The 26,207-nt window shown below is 50.6% G+C and overlaps 3 protein-coding genes across 3 annotated transcripts in view; 2 read left to right on the top strand and 1 right to left on the bottom strand.

Annotated features, from left to right (window-relative positions):
- LOC102974564 (myotubularin-related protein 9-like) overlaps positions 1-472 on the bottom strand; it is a 6,481-nt gene extending 6,009 nt beyond the window's left edge. Inside the window, exon 1 of the mRNA XM_024125614.3 lies at positions 158-472. Within this exon, the coding sequence (XP_023981382.1) occupies positions 158-342 (185 nt within the window). The 5' untranslated portion in view covers positions 343-472. The remainder of the gene's footprint in view (positions 1-157) is intronic.
- A 3,061-nt stretch (positions 473-3,533) lies between these two features.
- On the top strand, positions 3,534-5,125 carry FAM167B (family with sequence similarity 167 member B). Its single transcript, XM_007125098.2, has 2 exons — positions 3,534-4,015; positions 4,638-5,125. The coding sequence occupies exons 1-2, from the start codon at positions 3,755-3,757 to the stop codon at positions 4,866-4,868; spliced, it is 492 nt and encodes a 163-aa protein (XP_007125160.1). The 5' UTR covers positions 3,534-3,754; the 3' UTR covers positions 4,869-5,125.
- Positions 5,126-7,007: 1,882 nt separating this feature from the next.
- Positions 7,008-25,907, top strand: LCK (LCK proto-oncogene, Src family tyrosine kinase). Its single transcript, XM_055082694.1, is given in 12 exon segments — positions 7,008-7,049; positions 17,920-18,029; positions 18,326-18,687; positions 18,935-19,033; positions 19,185-19,288; positions 19,480-19,629; positions 19,905-20,057; positions 20,199-20,378; positions 22,561-22,637; positions 22,729-22,882; positions 22,964-23,095; positions 25,701-25,907. Coding segments are annotated over 11 exon segments (1,719 nt in total). The 5' UTR covers positions 7,008-7,049; positions 17,920-17,924; the 3' UTR covers positions 25,904-25,907.
- The last annotated feature ends 300 nt before the right edge of the window (positions 25,908-26,207 follow it).

Raw genomic sequence — 26,207 nt, 5'->3', positions numbered from 1 at the left:
CCGACCCCTACGGGGGGGGAGAGAAAGGGGTTTTCTTGGGATTGTGCGTGGGGGGGGGGGGGGGGGGGGGCACCAGCTCCAACTGCGCTTGCCCTTCCCCCTCTCCCTGCGGAGCCACGCGTTCCCAGGCTACGGGGATGTCCCCGCCACGTCTCACCGCTTCTCGATGGAGTCGACACTACGCAACAGCAGCAGCCACAGGTCTGGAGTCGCCTGGGGCCCTGGCGACAGCAGCAGGTGGTGGCCGGTGACGCAAAGCGTGCCGCGCAGCGGGGGCATCTCCGGGCCCCGCAGGAGCTCGGCTTGGGCCTGGCCCGTACGGATCAGCTCCGAGAACTCCATTCCTCCAGAGGTGGGCCTGGGGCCCGGTAGAAGGACAGACTCTAGGAGCGTCAGGCGGGGTGAGCGCGGGCTCCGAAAGGGACAGGAACTGGCTGGGCAGCTGGCGACGCCGGCAGGACAGCTGTTAAGGAGGCCCCTTGGAGGAAGGGATCGCACAGTTTCACAGGAATTTCCCCCTCCTATTGCCAGCACTTCTTAGTGAAGACCCCGGGGCTAGAACCTGTTAAGGAAACCTCAATTTCATCATCTGTGAAATGGGGAGAATATTCTTGTTAAAGCCCTTTACCTCCTGCCTGGGTCGCAGGAGGCACTCACATTTTTGGTTTTTTTAACTGTGGGGTGCTGGCACTCTCACCGATTAAAAAAAAATAAAGAAAAATACTGTCTCTTCTCCTGTACCCTGGTGGAAGGGGTGGAAAGGGTGGGTGTGAAACTGGGAACTGTCTGCATCCTCCCCTACATCGGAGGCTGGGTGGGGGAAATCCCTTGGTCCACCTTAAATGCAAGCAATTGTGTAGCAGGCACCCCTCCCCCACCACAGCTGGAAGTCCCTGTCTGAGGGCGCCCTCTATGGGGGCCACTTCTGGTATAGTTCTGCCCTCAGGAGCTCCATCCCTCATCACTCCATCCTTTGCCCAAACATGAAGTGCCTGTACACTGAGCTGGGCCCTACACTGGGTGTTGGGACCCAAGAATGGTTGAGGAAGGTTCTGTTCACAGGGTTTTCAGTCTGGCAAGAGACACACTTAAGCTGGTAAATTACTAGAGTTTAAGTCTATTTGCTGGAGGACCCATCCATCCAAGTATTCTTTTATTTCTTAAACACTGATGCCTACACTGTGTTAAGTGCTGGTTACTAAGAAAAATAAGATGTACTCCTGCCTTTAAAGAGCCTTCTGGTCTACTAGGTTCCAGGCTTCTGTGTGTGTGCAAAAGCCTTCCATCAAATAATGAAATCATAGGCGCCCCCCCAATAATATAACATAAAGTTGGAACTGCTCTATGAAAGGAACCAGACATAAAAGAGTATAAATTATAAAGTTCTAGTCCAGCAGCATCAGCTGGGATGGGAATTCGTTAGAAATGCAAATTATTGGGCCCTACCCCAAACATACTGAATCTGAAGCTCTGGGAATGGGGCAATCTATTTTAACAAGTTTTCCAGATGATTCTGATCCATGCTAAAGATTGAGAACCACTAGAAAGTATACAAAAAGGCAAAACTAATCTATGCTGTCAAATTAGGGTAGTATTACTGAAACCAAGTCCCCCTAAAACCAAGATTCCTTACTGAGTTTATGATTAATCTCTATCCAAAACTTTACTCTTTTTTATGTCCCCTCTGACCTCAATCCTGTGCTAAATGAACACTAATCAACCAGTCAGGGACTTCCCTGGCAGTCCAGTGGTTAAGACTCTGTGCTTCCAGGCTTCCCTGGTGGCACAGTGGTTAAGAATCTGCCTGCCAATTCAGGGGACACAGGATCAAGCCCTGGTCTGGGAAGATCCCACATGCCTTGGAGCAACTAAGCCCGTGCGCCACAACTGCTGAGCCTGCACTCTAGAGCCCGCGAGCCACAACTACTGAGCCCACGTGCCTAGAGCCATGCTCCGCAACAAAGAGAAGCCACTGCAATGAGAAGCCTGTGCACCACAACAACTAGAGAAAGCCCGCGCGCGCAGCAACGAAGACCCAACACAGCCAAAAATAAAATAAATAGAATTTTTAAAAAAGACTCCACACTTCCACTATAGGAAGCATGGGTTCCATCACTGGTAGGGAACTAAAATCCCACATGCCTTGTGGCATGGCCAAAAAAACAAAAACAAACAAACACAGAGTCAGAAGTCTAAAATTGCTGCTGTCAATAACATCATTAATGTACTGAAACTGCTATTCTAGATATCATCATTAACATACAAATTCAAGTTGTTTCTCTAAGACAAGATGAGGTAACAGCTCATCAGCCCCTAGCTGTGGACCACCTGGCCAGATAATCATAAACCAGAGACATTCTGACTCCTGAAACTACGATTAAGAAATGTCACAGAAACGATTACGAAATGTCACAGAAACGTCACAAGATGATGGTTAATCTCAGCCTCTTTGTTCTTCCCCTGTTTTATTTTAATTGTTTTTGGTTTTTTTTTTTTGGTCACACCACGCGGCATGCAGAACTTCCCCCACCAGGGACTGAACCTGTGCCTGCTGCAGTGGAAGAGTGGAGTCTTAACCACTGGACCACCAGGGAAGTCCGGTTCTTCCCCTTTTTTATTTTTTTACTTTATTTTTTATTTATTAAAAAATTTTTTTTCTTCCCCTTTTTTTAAAAAAACCCCAACATTCAAAGACCAAGTTGGAGTGGAGCTGAGGCTTGGCTCTAACTCCCCTGCTTGGTTCCCTGCAATAAACCCTTACTTTGCTGCAAAAACCCTGTCAGAGCTTGGCTTTTTGCACTGCAGGCACATGAGCGAGCCCTATGCTTGGTTACATTACCCTTAGGAGAGTTGTGATAGGCCAGGAGCACAAAAGAGGCTTCCTGGATGATAGTAATACTCCTTTGCTTGATCTAGGTACCACTTACATAAGTGTGTTCAGTTTGGGAGAATTCAGCAAGCCATGTATTTATGACATGTAAATTTTTCTGTGTGTGTTATATTTCAATACAAAGTTTTAAAAAGGGAACCGTTCTGGTTGAAGCCCTGGGAGGGGCAGGGAGAGGAAGGTCTAGGAGCCCATCCACAGCTGTGCCCTTACCCTGCACACAGTCCTTGAGGGATTTCCAAGGGAACCAAAAGTTCCTTAGAATATAGCTTGAAATCATTGATCTGTCCCAGCAGAGAGTCAGTGACTTGTCCAAGGTCCCACAGATCTAGCACCAGAACCCAGTTCTCCTGGTTCCTGAGCCAGGGATCTGGACCCTATTCCTTTGCTGAAGGGCCAGTGTCATGAGTGAGGACAGGGGGCAGCTTGTCAGCCTCCTATCGCCTCCCGAATCCTTTAACTTGGGTCTTGGGAAGAGGGCCAATATTCTGGTGTGGATGATGCTTTTCTTATCCTGGAGCAACTTCCTTTCTGGGAACTGGGTGTCTCCTTCTGGGCAAAGACAATAAATTTTATCCAAGGGGCCAGAGGAGCAGGGCTTCTCCTGCCCCCACCCGGACAGGCATCACGTGGCTCCCGGGTTAGCAGTGCAGGAAAATCCCAGCCCTTGCACACTCAGCCTCCCACAACCATCTACCTACCCACCCTGACACACTCAAGCCTCCCTGACCCACCTTGAACATTCACCAGCGCACACTCCCTGCACATTTCTTTCACCCTCAGCTTCTGCCACCTCTTCTGGGGTAATATTGCCAGGCTTTCCCTAATCCCAGAGCTGCAGACTTGCCCTGTCCCTCATCCCCAACCATGTCCCTGGAGCCACTGAAATTCCAGGCAGTGGGTGAAGAAGATGAGGAGGATGAAGAACAAGAGAGCCTGGACTCTGTAAAGGCGCTGACGGCCAAGCTGCAGCTGCAGACACGGCGGCCCTCATATCTGGAGTGGACGGCCCAGGTCCAGAGCCAGGCCTGGCGCAGGGCCCAAGCCAGACCCGAGCCCGGGGGACCTGGGACCATTTGCGGCTTCGACTCAATGGACTCTGCCCTTGAGTGGCTCCGACGGGAGCTGGTGAGTCTGGTGGGGAGGGCAGCCTTGCAGAGGGCCTTGAGGGCAGTCCTGAGGGCCCAAGACACTGGGTATGGGGAGGGGATGAGAATGACCCTGCCTCTAGCAAATGCCCACTCCTGTGGCTTTGTGCCAGGGCTGAGGAGCCAGGAATGGACTTGTCCAGTGTTTTATTCAGGGAGCCTTGCTGAAGAAGGAGTCCATCCAATCTACTGATCTTGTGGTCCTGTGGCTCAGGGGACCGAATCTGCCCTTGTGGGGCAACCAGTTATAGCTGGGGAAGGCATGGCCTCCCATACTCTGGGACTTGCTATACCCCAAAGATACAAAGGAGGTACTGACCACACTGTACAAGAGGCCAGTGTTGAATAGGTGGTTCAATACAATATGTGCAAATATAAAAATGTCCAGCCTCCAAATTGGATATTCCATTTAGTTGATCTAGGATTGGGCCCCAGGTACCTGTATTTGTTTAGCTTGGTTTTAGAGCAAGATCTATGAGATGGGATGGATAGAGCTGGGTTGTGAGGGTGTGGGGAGGACATAGCCAGCGCAGAGACCCAGGGAGTTGACCAGGAGGGAAAAATGGGAGGTTCAGCAGGCTCACGCCCCCTCTCGGCCACAGCGGGAGATGCAGGCACAGGACCGGCAGCTGGCAGGGCAGCTGCTTCGGCTGCGGGCCCAGCTGCACCGGCTGAAGGTGGACCAAGTCTGTCACCTGCACCAAGAGCTGCTGAACGAGGCCGAGATGGAGCTGGAGCTGGAGCCGGGAGCCGGCCTGGCCCTGGCCCCGCCACTGCGGCACCTGGGCCTCACGCGCATGAACATCAGTGCCCGGCGCTTCACCCTCTGCTGAGGGGCACCCGCGTGCCTGCCTCGCCACCCGCTACCCATTCCCCAGCCCACCTGGGAAGAAGGAAAGGAGGGGTGCCCCAGAGGAGCCAGCACCTGGAGAGCGGTGGGGGGAGAGTCCGGGAGATGCTCAGAGCTCTGGGAGCTTAAAGCCCCTGCATCTTGTTGCCCCTGTTGCCCCAGATGGGGGAGGGTGGACGGTGTGGAGGAAGGGGAGGAGTTCACAGACTCCCAGGCTCCTCAATAAACCTCTGCTTCCCATCAAGGTCTCTGCAGTTATTTATTCAGGCCCAAGGTGGCTGTATGTCACTTGTTGCTGGGACCAGGGATTCTACTGCCGGAGAGAAGCTGGCCTTGGGGGTGGAGATGGACAGCTGGATCCCCATCTTCCCCACAGCTCCACTTCTGTTGCTCTATCTTATCAAGATCAGAACTGGAAAAGAACTTAAAATTCTAAATCACCCCCATGGAAGGTGACTTAGGTAAATGGGCAGCTGAAGAACGCGGGATCTGGTAGACCTGGGTTCAGTGGCAGCCCCACCACTGATTTCTATTGATCTTAGACTCTGAGGCGGTCCCTTACCCCCTGCATCTGTTTCTTTATCTTTAAAATGGAAATGCTAATTCTCACTCCACAAGTAGTTGGATACATCTGAAGTGAGATAATGCACTGTAAGCCCTCAATAAATGTGCATTATTATGTATTATTACAAGCCTCAGTGGTGTTCTTGCTGTTGTGCTGAGGCCCAGAGATGGACTGTGAAGAGCTCAGGTTCACAGCAAGGGGAGCTGGGGCCCCACAGCTGGGGCTCTGGGCTCTGTGTCATTCGGTAGGTTTTTGTTTTTTTGTTTTTTGTATTTCTCAGCTTTTGTTTCTGTGTTACCCTCTTTGTCTGACTTTCCAGCTCAGGCTTCCTCTTCCCCCCACCCATTTCCTGTCTCCCCCTTCCCTCGGCAGCTGAGGTGCACACAGCCTCGCAAACCCCAACAATGCTCTGTGGGCTCCCCTCCCCCAGCCCGCTCCCCCAGGGCAGGCTCAGGCGGTGGCAACATATTTATGCCGGGTGGGATCAAGGCCCATCTCTTGGGCCTGAGAGAGGCCACCTAGAGTTCCTCATAACGCTGGTGACCTGGCCCTCAGCCTCTGACGGGCGTCACCCTCAGCCTGGCCCCTGAGGAAAGGGAGATTGTTGGCCTGCTTGCTGCTGTGACAAGGTCCCCGCCTCCTGCCTATAGCAGAAGGCACGGCCAGTCTGCTGCCTGCACCTGGGTGCCTGGGCAGGAGTGTCTGTTCTGTCTCCCACCTGTTGCAGGAGGAGGTGTCAGGCCCTGTGCCTCTGACAGGAGCTGTGGTCTTGCTTCTACCTGGTTAGAAGGGTTGCCCTACTCTCCAACTATAATTAGGGGGTTTGTCCTGCCCTCTGCCCACGACAGAGGCTGTTACTCTGTCCCCTTAAAGACAAGAGGTTGTCCTGCCCACTTTCTTAAACAGCCTGTTGTCCAGTGTTCTGTCCGTAAGAGGGGTGTTAGCCTACCCTCTGTGTATAATAAACTATTGTCCTGTGCCCTGAGATGGCATGGCTGTTGTTCCGCTGCTGTGTCTAGCAGCTGTGTGAGCCTGGTATCTCTCTGACTGGAACACGGGTGTCTGCTCTCCAGTGATGTTACAGGGATGCTGTCCTCTCCTCTGATTCTGAAGTGATGTTAGTTTTGCCCTCCGACAGTAATGAAAAGGTCACCCAGCTCTCAGACTGTGACAGCAGTGCTACTTGCCCTTCACTGAAAGCTGAGTGGGTGTCTGTTTGCCTCCCGCTCAGTGGGGTTTCAAGGCTGCCCTTGAATCTCTTGTCCAGGTGCACGCTGGGAGGGCGGGGGGAAGTTCTATCAAATATCCTCCCTCACCTCCAAGTGCCACCCTCAGGGTGAGTAGGGCCTGGACTGGAGACGTATAGGACCCCTGAGGGCTGAGAGGCAGGGGGCTATGGCAGCAGGAAGCTTGGGGTGCTGGAGGCTTGTGGTTGGGCTGCTGGGGCCCTCAGGAGGCGGCAGGAAGTCAGGGTGGGACGTGGGCGCGGGGAGACACGCAGTGGCTACGACGGAGAGGGGAGTCGAAGCTGTGTCTGGGCAGCCAGGCTAGGCCAGGAAGACCATGTGAATGGGGCCAGAGGGCTCCTGGGCTGGGCAGGTAAGGAGTACTGGGAACAGGGGTCTAGGGGCTGCGGTGGGGGGCCTGATAGCAGAGGGCTGCAGCTGGGCCTGGGGCCAGGCTCCCCAGGTAGGCAGCAGCCCTTCAGGCTGGGGGACAGAAAAACCTGGCTGGAGGTCAGGTGGAAGACAGGCAGAGCAACCGGATCACCTCTTTCCTGCATAGCTGTTACCTCTTGCCTCTGTCACACTGCCTGCCATCAGGCCCCACCTCACTGGGAGCATTTTTCTTGGGGATCTGGCACATGGACTGTCAGGTACTAAAAAGGCCTTCAGAAATCCCTAATCCAGTCCCTCACCCCATGATGGATGAGCCTCCTGAGGCCCAGACTGGGGCAAAGCACACCCTCCCTGCAGTCCGTCAGCGAGGCAGAGGCAGAGAAGGTGTGATGGTCCCTGAGAGAGGGTGATGGCCTAGGGTGTGGCGCACACCCCCTATGGAGCAAGGTGATGGGCAGGCTTGAGTCAGGGGTCCCAGGAATCCTTCCGGTTGCTGGGGCAGATCCCAATGACAAGACTCTCCTGAGAGAGAGAGCGGAGTCACCCAGAGCATCCAGATGGACACGTGAGAAGTGATTTTAGCCTCAGTGACCAACATTTTTTGAGAGAAGGAGGAGTCTTCCTTTGGGAACAGATGGGCATGTGAAGGGATATTTATCATCTGGCATGGGGCCTCCCGGGTGGAAGTATCTGACCGGACTCTGGGAAGTTGGGGGGTGAGAGAATGATGGGAGACGGGAAGAGGAAGGGCTATTTTTATTCCGGACAGGGGTGCTGTTGGCCCCGGGAAAGGACCGCGTGGACTTCCATCTGGAAAGTTGCCATTGTGTCCGCAGGAAGTCCTCCCCTCTTCCCTTTGCTCCCTCCCGCTCCAGCCCCGCTCCCACTGCTGCTGTCTGTGTAGGGCCAGTGGGTCCTGTTGATTCCTGCTTCAAACCCCAGGAAGCTGGTGGCGGCCCAGGGAAGCAGAGTCAGCTCCCTGCCCACCCCCTCACTTTCTAGCTCTCAGCCTGCTGTTTATCGGGCAAATCCCCACCTGAGCCACACTTTGCAGGTTTCCCCTGCCTCCCTCTCCGCCTTTGGAGTTTTTCTTGAAACACAGTTTCCACTGAGTCAGCATGTCCCAGCCTTTCTTTTGTCCCCAGCTCCAAGGCCTGCAGCCTCTTGTCGGGCCTGAAAAACATGCTGGGTCTCCCTACCCTCATCCAGACTCTGGACCCGCATAAGCCGTCCCCTCTCCCACACAGCCTGTGCTGATAGATGACTCAGGGTCCCTCGCCCTCGGGGCTCAGGGACAGAGATTCTTCTCTAAGATTCTAAGGGAAAAAGGGCCAAGTGATGGAGCAAGAGAATAGGCGGAGGGTTCAGAGGACGGGAGAAGGCTTCCCTTAGGTGATCCGGAAGGCTTCCTGGAAGAGTCAAGGCAGTTCTGAGAAGGATTAAGGCCTATTCTGCAGAGCACCTAGGACATGAAGCCAAGGTCACTGTCCCTGGGTTGTTTCTTGGGTCCCAGGAGGGCAGAGGCCTCAGGGCAAGACCAAACACAAGAGAGCCAGCGGGTTTGGTGTAGCGTGAGGGACATGCATTTCAGAGCCAGGCAGACCCAGGCACAGTTCCAGTTCTGCCATTTCCTTGAACAAATGGCTTCATTTCTCTGAACTCCAGTTTACTTATTGGTAAAGAGGCAATAATAAATCCCTCCTTACAGAGTGCCTGTGGGGAATCAAAGAGAAAATAATGGCTGTGATGTGCCCTGGGTAGTACCTGGCATGCAGTAGGTGCTTAACAGAGGTTAGGCACCCCCTTCTCCTGCAAATTGTGCACCAAAGGGTGGGGGGGATGTCTGCACCAGAATTACTCCTACTCAGCACCTTGGGCAGGCCAGTGAACCACCCATTCCCTCACACTTGTGGTGTGGCTTTGCAAATGAGCTTGTTTCCTGTGTGTACTAGTGGTTGTGAGAACTCTAGATTGGACCACAGGGTCTGTCTTAGAGGAGGGTCCCACACACAGCTTCACACAGACACACACATGAACCCTCCCTCCCTAGCCAAAACACCATTCATATCATCATTGGAAAATGTATGTGTGCATGTATGTTCAGAGGCAGAGGAAGGGACCGCAGATACATCATACACTGGATCTTACAAATCTATCCACACACCCACAAGCTGATGGCTTCAAGGCCAAGCTCAACGTAGTGAAAGCGATGCTGAGGGGAGATGAGTATGTGGGTGGAATGGGGGCAGGTGGGACAAAGATACCATCCAGGTGTTGGTTTGAAAGCACCTGGAGCTGCATTTCCAATGCTTGTTCTAAAGAATGCTAGTCCCATGAGGCACCTGGAAAGAAAACGGTCTGGGGCCAAATCAACATGGCCTAAGCTACAAAATGTCCCACATTAACTTCACCATCAGCATTAGCTTGTTGAAGCTCTGAAAGTCTCCCCAGAGAAGGTGGCTGTTTGATTTTGTCTAACCCAGTGTTTTTCAGACTTCTGTGGTTGCAGAACCTTTTTTCCTGTATCCCCTTCTCCATGCCTACACCTCTTGAGACAAGGAGAGGAGTGGAAGGGCAAGCTGTACAGTTGATTCTCCTCAAATGCTTGTGTCTCTTAGCAGAGTTTTTGCGTTCGTGGGGGCTTTGTTGTTTTTCAACTACAAAATTAGCACATGGCTGTTTTTAAAAATTTAAACAGTACAGGGACATACAAAGACATATTAAGAAATACAGCTCCCTCCAATCTTACTCCTGGGCTATGCTCATTGTGGACAATTTGGTGCACATCCTTCCAGATTTTCCTATGTGTGGCTGCTGGAAAGCATACTGGTTAAGAGCCTAATCTCTGGAGGCAGGTAGACCGAGGTTCAGCTCACCTCTCCACCACTTATTTGTTGTTATGAGGCCTCAGACAAATACCTTTACCCCATTTGGGCCTCAATTTTTGCATCTGTAAAATGGGGGTAATAATAGCACTTACTTCATAGGATTATTATGAAAATTACATGAAGTCATGCAAATGAAGGCTTAGCACAGAGCCTGGCTTAACAGAATCCCCTATATCTCCATATTTAAATTCAAATAGACTTAAACTCTACATTCTGTTCTGTAACTTGCTTGCCATGTTATATCTGAGACATCTTTCCATTTCAACACGTGGAGATCTTGCCTCATCTTTTCAGAGGTTTTAACTAAATGTCGTTAACTTGGTTAATGGGTAATGGTGGTGATTTTGAGATGCTACCTCCTGGCAAATACTGCTGTTTTGTGTTGTCAGTTTGTCAGGGTCACAGATGTAACCGATCAGTGAGCTGAAGACAGGCCTTACTGCCTCCTGTGAAAATGGAGTGACCCGCCAGAGGGGCACCCACCTCTAACACAGCAGGCAGGGCCAAGTGGACGGGAGCCTCTCTGACTGCTCACCTCTGTGTCCCCAGCTCTAGATCAGAGCCTGGCACGTAAGACATGCGCATTAAATTTTTGTCGATAGGCTGGCCAAGTAGGAAGAAAGTCATGTCTCCTCTAACTTACCAACAGAGGCCTAAGCCCAGAGTTCTGTCTCACAGTGTGGCATTTCCCCAGATATGGCCTGTGCATCATTGATGCGGGTGAGTGATTTTAGGGGGGTAATGAATGAACATTTACAAATGTGAATTTAGGTATTATAGTATGTGTTTATTTTAATATATACAGATTTCTGTTTATGACTGGTGATACTGGTTTTCCTTTTTTTTTAATTGAAGTATAGTTGATTTACAATGTTGTGTTCTGGTTTTACATTTATGGTAGTGAAGTTTCCATTTGAGGTAAATATATTAAAGGTGAAAAAGTGGAAGTGCCAAAAATCAGAAAGGAAAATGAATGTATTTAAGGCTGGGGTAATGAAATACCCATGCAGGCCTCAAATAACTATTTTCATTTACCTAGTCCTTACTCTGTACCAAGAACCATGTTAAGTACTTTATTATATGAGATCATCTACATATCACATATTATGTTCACAACAGCCCTAGACGCAGGCCCCTTTTTTATTCCCATTTTGAAGATAAAGGAACTGAGGGAGGTTCAGAGAGGTGTAGTAACCTGCCCAAAGGCCCTCTGTCAGTGAGTGACTGGGAGGCCTTGGGAATGAACTTGGTTCACTATGATATGGATATGATGAGCTGAGCCTCCCTGACCTGCAGATTTCCAGAAACTTTAATAAAGTGGTGTGGCTCGCCAAACTGTAAGTAAGGCTTCGTCCTGATAAAACCCCCATGACGCCAAATACAGACAGAGGTACATGAGGAAGGGGACTCAATAAAAGAAATTACTAGGTACATACAAGTTACTAGTTGGAGGACCTCTACCAAAAATACCAGCTTTAGAATAATTGCTCTATAGCCCTTGTTTATGGCAATAACTAGCAGAATCAGTTCTATGTTTAAGCCACTCCCAGTTTGTGAGAATAAATCCATCTTGTTTGCATAAGAGAAGGCTTATCTTTTTGTTCTCTGTTTTGTGAACTCTGTGAATTCACAGAGTTTATTCCAAAGTGGTATTATATCAAAGAGGAACACAGGAAAAAGGAGGGAATTCAGGAGACATCCTCGTTTTGCCCACTAGAAATTATTTACCAGGCCTGTCAACCCTGATTCTCGAGTACCATGGTGAGGGTTCTGTGCAGGCATCCACAGCTAAGGTTATTCATTGAACATATGCAACTTTGCCAATAGTCAAATCTTGGCCAAAGAAAAAGGCCAAGAAAATGTTTTAAATTATTCCTGACAGACTTTGCCACAGGGTGGCCCAGAGGGCAACAGTGGTCTGCAGTAGAAGAGCCTGCCTGCCCTTGACATAAAGTGTTAGCCCAAGAAACCCAGGCAAGAAGCTGGCACACATTTTGGACAGAATGTTCGATAAATGAATCGGTTTACAGTTTAGGGGAGGAAAAGTGTTACATTTTTTTTTAAGGGGACAACACACATTCTAGGCCCAGCCAGGAGAGACAATGTCTATGGAGTTGATAAACATGAACAAGTTGGCAAGAATCAGAGCTCATTGTGATGATTCCTAAACAACCCTGGGATCAGAAACTCTAGTCCAGGAGCTTCACGCAGCCTGGGATTTTTTATCAATTCTACACAGAGTGAGAAGGGCCACTCTGTGTGTTGGGCTCTGTGCAAAGAGACAAGAGGGATGGTACCTGAAATCTAGCCCTTACTCCACTCTCCAAGTTTGAAACCCTAGGGAGGGGTGGCCCTTTATAACTGGTACAAAGTGCTCTGTGAACCATGGACAGATCTTGAGTTTGACGGAGAACATTTCAGGCGCTAGTCAGCGGAGGTCTAGAATCTACAAAATTCCTCCTATTGACCTTGAATTCCTGAGTTGAGAGAAGAGAATTTCCTGTTTCATTCACCACAGAATCTGCCTTTGTTACTGGTTCTGAGAGTCCTGGGGATTCTCTGGATCTGTTTCCTTTTTCTTTCTTCCTTCCTTCCTTCCCTCCCACCTTTCTTGCTTTTTCTTTCTTTCTTTCTTTGTTTCTTTTTCTTTCCTTCTTTCTTTCCTTCTTTCTTTCTTTCTTTCTTCCTTCCTTCCTTCTTTCCTTTCTTTCCTTCTATGAGAAATTTACATTAAGCTTTAATTTTTTAAAATTTATTTATTTTCTTTATCTTTTTGGCTGCGTCGGGTCTTAGTTGCAGCATGTGGGATCTTTTGTTGCGGCGCGTGGGCTTCTCCAGTTGTGGTGCGTGAGCTTCTCTCTAGTTGTGGTGTGCGGGTTTTCTCTCTCCAGTTGTGGCACGCAGGCTCCAGGGCGTGTGAGCTCTGTAGTTTGCAGCACGTGGGCTCTCTAGTTGAGGTGCACGAGCATAGTAGTTGCGCCCACGGGTTTAGTTGCCCTGAGGAATGTGGGATCTTAGTTCCCAGACCAGGGATCCAACTCGCATCCCCTGCATTGGAAGGCGGATTCTTTACCACTGGACCACCAGGGAAGCCCATAAGCTTTAATTTTGATTTTCTTTTTGCCGACCTCATTCATTAACCTGGCTGAATCAGACTAGGATGGGACCCACATTTTGTACAAATAAATACATGCATATATGACCTCACAATTACATAGGGACACGCACAGACTCTACATGCCCCCATTTTGTTGCACATCCATCTGCACACAGGGGCTCCTACATACCCACGGGTATGTACACATAAGCATGATGCTCAATGATTCACATGCCTCAGTATGTGCAGACTCGTATTCACCAAGCAGGTAAATGTACACTCAGAAACATGCATTCCAGATAGAGGGAGAATTGCCTTCGAGAGAAAGGCCTTTGTTAACAGCACAATGATCACATCTTGATGGAGAGTGGACCCCACTCTGTCAGACCTCCCTCCCTGCTCCACTGTCTGCATGACCTCTCAGGATTCCCTGCCCGCTTTAGTCTCCAGGGAGGGAAGAATAGAGCAGAGTACCTTGAAAAAGGAGGTGGGGCCTGATTGGAGTCCCGCCTCTGCCAAGAGCCCTCAAGTGCTATTGGGAAAATCACTTACCTTCTCTGATTCGCCACCTTCTCCATCTTTAAAATGAGGCTGGTGACTTACATGAGTGCTTCTCAACTCTTCCCTCCAAGGACTCCTTTGCCCTTCCCCTGTTGTACTTTTTCCCTCTTCCCCCATGGATCTCATGATTTTGAGGGTTTTGCTGACTGAACAACCTCATTTAGGTACTAATTTTCTTGTTTCCTAGTTCAAATTTTCATCAGAGACTTAAGTATGCGTTGAAGAAATGATAATGCAGTTTGTCATACTGAGAAACAAATCATAGTACCATTTCCCTTCAGATTTTTAAAATATTGAAATAACCTTCAACATTATCCTCGGGCCTCATAGGAGCATGTAGCTCCCAGTGGCTGAGAGCCACTCACCAAAATAACCTCTGGCATTGCCAGGTCTTGGGGTCTTCTGATTGCTGCCAGGCCCTATACTCCAAAACTCACACTTTTGTATAGGGCAGGGCCTGCTACCTGCAGCTGGAGGGCTCCAGCAGCACTAAATAAGCCACAGAGAAAACACTAAGGGTCAGATACCCAGCAGAGTTACTGAGTACCTTTTGGCTTAATTTAACACAGCTTAACTTTTTCTCGCTCCTGGCCCCAGTCCTTTTATTTATTTATTTTTTAAATTGACATATAGTAGATTTACAATATTGTGTTAGTTTCAGGTGTATAGCAAAGTGACTCAGTTATGCATATATACATTTTTTTCTAATTCTTTTCCATTATAGTCTATTATAAGATACTGAACATAGCTCCCTGTGCTATACAGTAAATCCTTGTTGTTTCTGTGCTATACGGTAAATCCCTATTGTTTATCTATTTTATATATAGTGGTGTGTATCTGTTAATCCCATACTCTTAATTTATCCCCCCCGCTTTCCCCTTTGGTAGCCATAAGTTTGTTTTCTATGTCTGTGAGTCTGTTTCTGTTTTGTAAATAAGTTCATTTGTATTATTTTTTAGATTCCACATATAAGTGATATCCTATAATATTTGTCCTTCTGTGTCTGGCTTACTTCACTCAGTATGATAATCTTAGGTCCATCCATGTTGCTGCAAATGGCAATATTTCATTCTTTTATATATGGCCCCAATCCTTTCTGGCAGGCCGAGATTTATCCAGGATATAGGTCCTGCCTGCATGCTCTTCTGGACCCTGGCCCAAGGCCTTGTGGCTCCTTTTCCCTCCCCACGTGACCCCAGCCTGGACAGGTACAGTTTCCAGCCCTATGAGCTTCAGCCTTCAGAAGGTTCCTTCTGCCCTGTCTACCAGCCTCCCCTCATTGCTGCACCCCAGTTCATCCCATTTTCTCAACCCCAAACTTTTCTCATCTTTCTCTTACCCTTTTTCAAAGCCTCTGAGAATGTCAAGCCTGGAAGGGACCTTACTGATCTAAGTTGACACCTCATCTGATGTTGGTGTTCTCTGTGTAATATAACCAACCTGTGGTTTTCCAAGTCCTATTTGAATATCACAAACAATGGGTTGCTCAGGACCTTACTAGACAGCTCGGCTCATCTTAGGCTGGTTCCAGGTTGTTATCAGTTCTTTTCTGGAGGCTTTTGCTGCTGATCAGTTCTTAGCCATAATAAAATTAGCAATCAAAAAAAAATAAAAAAGCCATTTGCAGCCACAGAGCCGAGCAAGATTTCTCAAATGTCTCCCCAGAACTCCTAAAGTAGGGGGAAGAGTATATGCGTGTACACCTTTCCTTGAAAGTCTCTTGATTTGGCTTAAAATTCCATGTACATTTTGTATTTTCCTCTATTTGTAATAGATCTATGTCTGTTTAACTATGTTAATAAGGTTTAACTATGTGTTTAACACTCATGCTTTGGGAGGTACACACCCGTGACTTCGGTACCCATGAAAGGTTATAAGTATCTCAGTTTAAAGAACATAAGCTTATCAACTATACTCCGAAATAAAATAAAAATTAAATTTTAAAAAAGAAGAAACATGAGCTTAAAGCCAAGAGGATTATTTACCAGGGCAGAATGGGCACTGATATAAGTCTTTCTTAGCTCTAAATCAAGCCAACATTCATCTAAGCTTATGAGAAAGGGATGATGATCCCCAGTTGACAGAAAAGGCAAAGTGAGGCTGGGGAAGAATGATTTCAGCAAAGAGACACAGTAAGTTATCAGAACCAGAATTTGAACATAACTCCGGGGCCTATCCTTCAATCTTATTTTTCTTTCTTTAATTAAGATATAATTGACATAGGTCCTTAAGTCTTTTTTTTTTTTTAATTAATTTATTTATTTTTGACTGCGTTAGGTCCTTGTTGCCGCGTGCGGGCTTTCTTTAGTTGCGGCGAGCGGGGGCTGCTCTTCGTTGTGGTGCGCGGGCTTCTCATGGCAGTGGCTTCTCTTGTTGTGGAGCACAGGCTCTAGGCACATGGGCTTCAGTAGTCGTGGCTCACGGGCTCTAAAGCACAGGCTCAGTAGTTGTGGCACACGGGCTTAGTTGCTCTGCGGCATGTGGAATCTTCACAGACCAGGGCTCGAACCCGTGTCCCCTGCATTGGCAGGTGGATTCTTAACCACTGAGCCACCAGGGAAGCCCCGGACCTTAAGTCTTGCTAACCAAAAAACCACCACTGGTCCCCACTTCTACATGGTCCCAGCATGTATTAGCAACTCTAGCTTTATTCCGCCCCAAACAGTTGTGTGAGTTTAAGCAGGCCTTTCTGGTCCTCTGTTTGCTCATCTAAAATCAGAGGTTAGACTTGGTGGTTTCTAAGACCTCTATAGATGGGAGAATCTGTGCATCAACGCTCCACATACCAGTCAACATTTATTAACAGGAATAGCTCCGGGTGCTGGGACATTCAGGCAAATAAAACACAGCTTCTGCTCTTGATAAATCCCCCATCTCATCAAGGGGGTAGGAGAGGCAGGGGGACTGACATAAATTAGCGTAATCATGGCACTCAGTGCCTAAGTTGATGATTGTGGTCTAAGTGGAAAGCTGTAGGAGCAAAGAGCACTGGGCATTGGGAAGGCTTCACAGAGAAGGTGATATCTGAGTTGAGGTTTGAAGATTGAGTTAGAGTTCAACAGATGGGCAAAAGCATTCCAAGGCAGGCGAACCACATAAACAAAGGCACGTTGTAAGAAAAGAGTGCGAGGTTTTGGGGAAGACTAGCTCAGAACACAGGCTGTGTGAATATGTGTGTGTGTGTGTGTGTGTGTGTGTGTGTGTGTGTGTGTGTGTGTGTAGCAGAATAGACTGAGGAGGTGGATTTGATTCTGATATTAAGGTTCTTGAATGCACAGTAAATTCAATTAAACTTTACCTGAGGACTGCTGTTTCCAAGCAGTCCTGAGGAGCAGCCCTGGGGGAGGAGGTGCTGCAGGGACTCCCAGGAGTGAGGTCCCGCCACACCCTGCTTCAGGCAGAACAGCTCCACTATTACCTGCTTTATCTATGAGGTTCTGCTTGATTTCATCTGACAAAAAGTTTCCACATGGGCTTCCCTGGTGGCGAGTGGTTGAGAGTCCGCCTGCCGATGCGGGGGACACGAGTTCGTGCCCCGGTCCACGAAGATCCCACATGCCGCAGAGCGGCTGGGCCCGTGAGCCATGGCCGCTGAGCCTGGCCGTCCGGGGCCTGTCCTACGCAACGGGAGAGGCCACAGCAGTGAGAGGCCCGCGTACCGAAAAAAAAAAAAAAAAAAAAAAATGTTTCCACTGCTAAAGCAAGCAAACAAGTAAAAGGTATGGCCAAGAGGGCCGCTGAAGTGTTTTCTGCTGGGGAGAAGCGGAAAGAAGGCTCTGAAGGAGACTTTGTGTGTGTGGGGGTGGGTTTGGGGGAGCAGAGGCCTGATGGCTGACATTCGGGAGAAAGGGTCTCATATTCAGCTTCCTCGTCTGGAAAGGGGAATTGTAATTAGGAGGTGGGGCGCACACACCCCTCTGGTAGGGGAGGATCAAAACATAGGTCTTCCCTAGGGCTTGGGGAAGTGTATGTGATCTCTAGTAGGTAGTCCCCCAACTTGGGGGATGGGCAGAGAGAGCTGGAGGGGGGAGAGGCAGGAAGTGGGCAACTAGACTAACAAAGGTGCCTGTGGCGGTTTGCCCAGCCCAGGTGGGAGGGCGGGGCCTAGGCCTCAGCAGGAGGGCATGTGTGACTTTACTGGGAGCTAGGACCCCATTTCAGCTTTTCTGTGGCTGGTGAATGGGGGCTGGGGGGCTAACAATCTCGGGTCCTTCTGGAAGTTCCCAGGGCTAGGCCTTAGCATGTCTGATGTTGCAGGGGTAGATCTTGGGGGAGCCCTTTCAGCCCCCTCTCCATTCCCCCAGGGACCATGGGCTGTAGCTGCAGCTCAAACCCTGAAGATGACTGGATGGAAAACATCGATGTATGTGAGAACTGCCATTACCCCATAGTCCCACTGGATGGCAAGCCCATGGTAAGAGGCAAAACAGGGGCTTGGTGCGGGAGTCGGGTGGGTGTACGACCTGGAAGAGAGAAACGGACCACCACTATAGGTCCTTGAGATAACAGCGAGCCCTCTCCCCTGCAACAGAAATGAAAAGAACCCCGGAGAGGGAAAGGGGTTCTCATAAGGTCACGCAGCAAGTGGTTGGCAAATTCAGTGATAAGACCCAGCCAAGCTGAAGTGAAGGAGAGCAGGGCAATGGGGAGGCAAGCCAGGGTCTGACCCAGCCTCCAGCTCTCTGACTCCACTCATCCCCTACCCCACAGCTGTCCATCTGGAATGGCTCTGAAGTGCGGGATCCACTGGTCACCTACGAGGGCTCCAACCCCCCAGCTTCTCCACTGCAAGGTGACTTCAACCAGCAGGGCCTGGAAGAGAAGTCCAGTGGACCCTTGGCTGTCAGCCTCCATCTCCTCACCTACTCACCACCTGTCCTTCCTCCTTCCCCCTCAGTCTTGTCGGCTACCATGTAACTCCTGAACTTGAGCTCCCAGCCTATTCCAGGCAGGTTCTCCCTGACTCCCCCTGTCTTTACAGACAACCTGGTTATCGCCTTGCACAGCTATGAGCCTTCCCACGATGGAGACCTGGGCTTCGAGAAGGGTGAACAGCTACGTATCCTGGAGCAGTGAGTGTCCCCTTCACCCCATCCATCCTTGCCCTGCGGTAGAGCATGAGGGAGCGGGGATCTCAGGTACTGCGGGCCCCCTGCGGCCCCTGATCTGGCTTGCAGTGGGTGCCCTTAAGACAAAATGGGAGGCTCCGGAATGTTGAGCTGAAGGGTGGGGTGGCATGGCCTAACTGGGGGCTCTGAGGAGGGGGTTCCAGCCAAGTCCAAGGCTGAGCAGACCGTGCTAACCGCCGCTGTCGCGCAGGAATGGCGAGTGGTGGAAGGCGCAGTCCGTGACCACGGGCCAGGAAGGTTACATCCCCTTCAACTTTGTGGCCAGAGCGAACAGCCTGGAGCCCGAACCGTGAGTGGGGACTCGTCGTGGGGGATGGCTGGGCGTAGATCCAGGGACCTCGGAGCAAAGGAGAGATGCTAGGGGTGGTGTGAATGCTGGAGGGTGATGGAGTAAGAACGGACCAACAGACGAAAGAAGCCCTCGCTTCTGCCTTGCTAAGCTGGTTCTTCAAGACCCTGAGCCGCAAGGACGCGGAGAGGCAGCTCTTGGCGCCCGGGAACACGCACGGCTCCTTCCTGATCCGAGAGAGTGAAAGCACCACGGGTGAGCCGCTGGGCTGGCCGGGGGACGGGGGGCGGGGCCGCGGGCTGGGGCAGCGAGCAGAGGTCCGGGCGCGAGGAGCCCGCGGGTTTGGTGTGGGATGGGGGCGGGGGGGTGGCGCGTCGGCGGAGGTGCGATTCGCTGGAGGCTACCGCCCCCCTCTTTTGCGTTCCTTCATCCTTTCTTTTTTTCAGGATCTTTTTCACTGTCCGTCCGGGACTTCGACCAGACCCAGGGAGAAGTGGTGAAACATTACAAGATCCGTAACCTTGACAAAGGAGGCTTCTACATCTCCCCCCGCATCACTTTTCCTGGCTTGCATGAGCTGGTCCGCCATTATATGAGTGAGCACGGCAGGGTTAGGGTTAGCACCTGTGCCCTAACAGCCTGCCTCCCCCAGTTTCTCTCGGGGTACCCTCCACCCATCTCTCAGTATGCTCCTTCATTCCCCCGCAGTGGGTGAGATGCGGTACCTTGGAGCCCCAGGGATCAGGTGACAGCTCCACACACCTCCCCTGCCAGTCCATTTCCCCAGGTGGGGACTGGGTGGGCCCCCACTGGGCCCCCACCCCCAGTCCCGCCTTATTGACAGCCTTAACCTCCTCCCTTGTCCTCACAGATTCTTCGGACGGGCTGTGCACGAGGTTGAGCCGCCCCTGCCAGACCCAGAAGCCCCAGAAGCCGTGGTGGGAGGATGAGTGGGAGGTTCCCAGGGAGACGCTGAAGCTGGTGGAGCGGCTGGGGGCTGGCCAGTTCGGAGAGGTGTGGATGGGTGAGTGAGGCCCTCCAGGACTGCGGGGAGGGGAGGTGTCTAAGGTCGTGAGAGTCCCACGACAGTGCCCTGTTTCTGGGCAGCTGCCTGGCTCTGGGGGCATGGGCTCCGAGTGATTCCCCCAACCCCTCCCTGCCCCAGGGTACTACAACGGGCACACGAAGGTGGCAGTGAAGAGCCTGAAGCAGGGCAGCATGTCCCCCGATGCCTTCCTGGCCGAGGCCAACCTCATGAAGCAGCTGCAACACCAGCGGCTGGTCCGGCTCTACGCGGTGGTCACCCAGGAGCCCATCTATATCATCACGGAATACATGGAGAATGGTGGGCGCCGCCGCCGTGCGCGGCCGCTGGGGGGCACTGCCGTCTCCTCTGCCCCTGCTGGAGGGCGGAGGAGATAGGCCTGGCTCAGCCCTGAGGTTTTTTAGAGGAATTTTCCTGAGCCCCCAAAGACTCACTTCCAGGGGCGACTATAGGCCGTGTGGAGAAGAGGGTGTGTTGTTCGAGCCCCGTCTGGGAGCCCAGCTTGTGGTGGCAGGTTCTGGAAGAGCATTCACCCCCCCCACCCCCCCCTTCTTCTCTGACCTGCAGTCAGTCCTGTTTGCCTTCTTCAAACCCCACCTTGATCTAAGGATGCTTGATCTCAGGAGATGAGTAGGTCCCTAGCCCCATCTCTCTCCCTTCTGCCCCTGAGCCTTGGGAGTGCTCCAAAGTCCTCTTTTTCAGTTCTGGGTGAGCCCCTCCCCCTCCCTCGGTCCACTGTCGGACAGATTGAGAGCCCCAGGAAGGTAAATAGGAATTTCTAGGCCCAGCTTTGGGCCAAGTCCCTGTGCCACCTCTGATGCTCAGTTCCCCCAAGAATAACAGCAGAAATCTAAACAGCCTTATCCAGAAATAAGAGTAGTCATTAAGGGCTCTAGAGTCTGACTGCCTGGGTTAGAATCCTGGCTTCAGGACTGTGTGGCCTTGGGCTTGGTCACTTCATTTCCCTGTGCCATGGTTTCCTCATCTGTAAAATGGTGATAATAATGCAATAGCAACTTTCTTACAGGGTCTTTTTTTTTTCTTTGGCTGTGTTGGGTTGTTGTTGCTGCTCGCAGGCTTTCTCTAGTTGCGGCGAGCAGGGGCTGCTCTTCGTTGTGGCATGTGGGCTTCTCATTGCAGTGGCTTCTCTTGTTGCAGAGCACGGGCTCTAGGCGCACGGGATTCAGTAGCTGTGGCACACGGGCTAAGTTGCTCTGCGGCATGTGGGATCTTCCCAGACCAGGGCTCGAACCCGTGTCCCCTGCATTGGCAGGCAGATTCTTAACCACAGGGAAGTCCACTTATAGGGTTTTTGTGAGGATGAAAGTTAATGCATATAGAGCAGTTGGAACAGGGCCTGCCATATAGTAACAGATTAGTAAGTTTGTTGTCATCTGGCTCTGATTCTTTGGGAGTATAAAATCTGTCCCTCTTTCAGGAAGGGAAAAAAGCTGTTAATTGGCTAATGGATTCTGGAAATGGCAAATAGCGGACCGCCTTCAATTGGTAGCTGCTTGTAGTTCTGTGTTGAGAAGGATTCTGAGGTTCATTGGAAGTGAGTACTGGGATTGATTAGCAACATCTGCCATGGATACAATGAAGGAATGGCAGTTTATGTCCACATATTTGCTGCCTCTGGGCGAGGTCTTTGCCTTCAGTGACTAATTCAGCACTCATAGTGGAGACACTCAAGTTGTTGTCATCTTCACATAGGGTTTTAGTCTCTTGAGAAGGACCAGCGGTCACTAGCTCTGTTCCAGCCACTCCCATCCCTGGTCTTCTCCTAGTTACCCTCTGCTACCAGAAAGGTGGTCTCTCAGTCCTCCAGGACACCTCTTTCCATATTCCATTTACTGCATTCAGCATACATTTATTGCTGCTTACTGTGGGCTGGGAACATTGATTGATTGCTGCTATCAGTTATGCACACTAGGAAAACCAGAGTTTGTGCCGTAGGAAAGTTCCAGTATACCATGGGGAAGGTAGATGATGATGTAATTTATTATGCTTGGTAGGATCTAGAGAGGCTTTCTAGAGGAATAGTCTAGCTGGGCCATGAACAAAAAGAATTTTTAGCATGAGACATGGGACAAAGAGACCTTGGGGTGAGAACCCGGGGGTCTATGTGGAAAATCTCGCAATTGTCTAGGGTGGGTGGAGTAAAAGAGGCAGGAGTGGAGGGAAGAGAAGAAACTACAGATGTGGACCATGCAGGGCTTTGGATGACTGGCTGAAGAGTTTGGGCTCCACCCCACTGGTGACAAGAAGCTTGCAGACCCCTGCAAGTAGCCCCCTAGTCCCCGGGAAAAGGGCATCACACATCCTGGGCATCCTCACTCTGAACACACACTCCTTCTTTTTCAGCTTTTACTCTTCCTTTCCACACATCAGACACTGCTTCTAGACTCCCAGTTAGGGGAGAAGGGTCTGGGGGCTTTCCCCTGGGGCACCTTGGGTCAGCAACTCCTGCTTCTGCCCACAGGGAGCCTGGTGGATTTTCTCAAGACCTCCGTAGGCATCAAGCTGACCATCAACAAACTCTTGGACATGGCAGCCCAAGTAAGGAGACTGGGGAGGGGCTGGGCATGGGCACAGGGCAGTGGGATAAGGATGTCGGGCCCAGGACTGCTGACCTGAACCTGGTCTGCAGATTGCAGAGGGCATGGCATTCATTGAAGAGCAGAATTATATCCACCGTGACTTGAGGGCCGCCAACATCCTGGTGTCTGATACCCTGAGCTGCAAGATCGCAGACTTTGGCCTAGCACGCCTCATTGAGGACAATGAGTACACAGCCAGGGAGGGTAGGTATGGGATATGAGGGAAGTCTGGGGCCTGTAGGGTCTGGCCAAGCAGACCCAGGTGACCTCACTTCCTCCCTCCAGGGGCCAAGTTCCCCATTAAGTGGACAGCACCAGAAGCCATTAACTATGGGACATTCACCATCAAGTCGGACGTGTGGTCTTTCGGGATCCTGCTGACGGAGATTGTCACTCACGGCCGCATCCCTTACCCAGGTCAGGGTCAAGGGTAGGAGCTGAAAGGGAGATGGGGACGGGCAGCAAATTCATGTCTTTCCACTTACTTCTTCCCAGGCTAAGAATCTGAAACTCTCTAGCTGCTTCTCCTCCATCATCTCAGGGGTGGCACTCCTACATCCCCAATTAGGTGCACATCTCCCAGGCCTGGCTTCCATCTCTGTCTCTGGATCTCTCTTCCCTCAACAATCCCAGCTCTTTTCTTTAGTTCTAACACTGGCAGCCTAATATGTAGAAGAGGATCTGGCCTGGGAGGCAAGAGGCCTGCTTCTTATTACCAGGTCTGCCACTGATGCTTTCCGTTTGGCTTTGATCAGATCATTCCTTTTTTCTCCAGTTGTAAAACGTGAGGCTAGAACAGTACCTGACCCATACGAAGCACTCAAGAGTGTTAGGTTTTATTATTAATCACTATGGGCAAGTGACTTGGGCGGGTGACTTTACCTCTCTGAGCCTCAGTTTCATGATATGAGAAACAAGATTATTTGTGAAAGAGCTTGACTCATAGTAGGTGTTCACTAAACACTGACTTCCCATCCCTCTGAAGCCTTCCATGTAGAGTGAGAGAGACATGTAAACAGCTAATTCCCACCCTCTCCCATTCCTCCCTCTATCTCGTGGACAGTCCTTTACCCCTGAATTCAGCCAAGATGGGAATGAAGCTTTTTTTGAAAGGAACTTGCTAGGAAACTCTGGGGAAAGGAAATAGAATACAAAGACAGGGTAAGGAGGTCATAGAGCACAGTGGCCAGACTTGCAGAAGCTTCCCACATCCCCATCAGTGTACACAGAACTTTGCTCCTGGGAAGGTAAAGACACCTTAGAATCAGGTGAGGGTATGCAGGCCTTCCCTGCCCTGGACTTGCCCCGTCACAGAGTCCAGCGGCAGCGCCGGGGCTAGAAACACACTCATTGTCCTGCCAAGAGCTCACACTGCTCCCTTAGAGAATTTTTCTATTAGAAGAATAAAGGCAGTGAAAGCATGATGATAAACGGCAACTGACACATGGCTTCAGGGTCAGGGAAACTATGGGGAGTAATGGGGACCTGGGTGAACTTGCATCTGCTCTAGCAGATGGTTGTTATTAAGACATGGGGGCCCAAAAAACAGATCTTTGTTTTTTCAAGAGAAGCCAAAACTTGGAGTTTTAGGAAAATTTTCCCATTTCCAAATATTGGTGATGATTCAGATTGTTTAAAAATGCCAAAAGGGGGGACATCCCTGGTGGTCCAGCAGTTAAGATTCCATGCTCCCAATGCAGGGGGCACGGGTTCGATCCCTGGTCAGGGAACTAAGATCCCGCATGCCAAAAATAATAATAATAATAATAATAATACACACACACACACACACACACACACACACACAATAACAAAAAAAACACTATAAGGGGCCAAGCCAAAGTAGGTCTGTGGGCTGTATTCACCTGCTCCAGCCCCCGACTGCCCCGCTGTGTGTGCATGGACACACACACACACACACACACACACACACACACACACACACACACACACAATAACAAAAAAAACACTATAAGGGGCCAAGCCAAAGTAGGTCTGTGGGCTGTATCTAGGCTGGGTGTAGCCAATAGGTTTGTACACTTGTTCCCTGGACTATGTCCTTCAGTGTCCTGATTTTGAAATCTGAGTGACACATAGCCAGAGGCCCCCCAGGGGAAAGGCCTGGGGAAGAGAAATCTCTATTGACTAGGATCCAGTCTGAAGCTTTGTGGGAGTAAAACTTCTGTTTTGCTAGGACCCTCTAGGGGTTAGGCTCTGGGGACTGCCTGTCACAGTCTCTTGTCAGGAGAATGAAGGAGAAACCAGAGGCCATACAGGTAATTTAGAAACAGGGAGCTATATTTCTGCTGTGACCATGCAGTTCTCCAGAGCAGCTCCTCTTGGGGTCTACATGCAAAGAGCCTACTATGGGGGCAAGGATCAGCACTGAGGGAGGGAAGTGGCCCAAAGATAATTTCATCTGGATCATGGAGGGGCCTAGTGAATCTTCTCTGCCCCATGCAGGGTCTGCCTTGCTGGGGTCCAGGGTCCATCTGGATTCCTGATGCAGCATCTCATGTGCCTGTTCTAAAAGCTGGAGAAGCCTCCCCATTGTCCTGGCTGTGGGCCCCCATCCTGCCCTGGGCCCTGACCACTCCATCCTTCCCTACCAAATAATCATCATTACAGGTACTCTTTATGCTGCATCTCCTCTTCCAGGCAGCATCCTCAATGCTATATATACACTTTCTCTTTCAATCCTGATAACACCTCTATGAGGGAGGAGCTACTGTTATCCCATTTTCCAGATGAGGAAACTGAGGCTCAGAAAGGTGCCGTGGCTCACCCAAAGTCTCACAGCCACATGTGTGCGTTATTGAGCGTTTAAGCCATAGCAGACACTACAAGTGGCACGACTGACATTTAGCAGGTACCGCGAGTATAGCTTTACCATTGATGAAGACCAAGATCCCTTTGGATTGGTGCTCACACCATACCACTTGTCAAATATCTTGACCATCACCCCTGCTTGTGGGCTTCCAAAGCCTGGAGCCTTGGTGTCAGTTCTCCCATCAACCTCTAGGGATGACCAATCCTGAGGTGATTCAGAACCTGGAGCAAGGCTACCGCATGGTACGACCTGACAACTGTCCAGATGAGTTGTACCACCTTATGATGCTGTGCTGGAAGGAGCTCCCGGAGGACCGGCCCACCTTTGACTACCTGCGCAGCGTGCTGGAGGACTTCTTCACAGCCACAGAGGGCCAGTACCAGCCTCAGCCTTGAGGAACCTAGCTGGCTGGGGCTTGGAGCCCTCCCCCTACCTAGCCAACCCGGCTCGGGGAGATGCAGTTCCTGTGTTACACCCATGTGGCCTATGCACATATGGACTCTGCACGTGAATCCCGCCCACGTGCGACACATACACTTCTCGTGTCCTGTACACGGGTTCTGTAGTTGGGTGGGCTCTGCACATGTGTCTTGTACATGTGTGGCCTGTGCATATATGTCTTGGACACTCGTCCAAGTTGTCCCTTTCTGGGCCCGCCCACCTCTGAGACCACCAAAGAGAGGAGAGAGGCCTGTGATT

The sequence above is a fragment of the Physeter macrocephalus genome, unplaced genomic scaffold, assembly GCF_002837175.3.
Source record: "Physeter macrocephalus isolate SW-GA unplaced genomic scaffold, ASM283717v5 random_222, whole genome shotgun sequence".
Classification (NCBI taxonomy): domain Eukaryota; kingdom Metazoa; phylum Chordata; class Mammalia; order Artiodactyla; family Physeteridae; genus Physeter; species Physeter macrocephalus.
This window is presented reverse-complemented; position numbering and strand designations above follow the sequence as displayed.

Bases quoted from the DNA above. Each gene is read 5' to 3' on its own strand.
- FAM167B (XM_007125098.2), top strand. From the start codon at position 3,755: ATGTCCCTGGAGCCACTGAAATTCCAGGCAGTGGGTGAAGAAGATGAG. The intron at 4,016-4,637 runs GTGAGTCTGGTG...TCTCGGCCACAG, and splicing joins AGTGGCTCCGACGGGAGCTG to CGGGAGATGCAGGCACAGGA.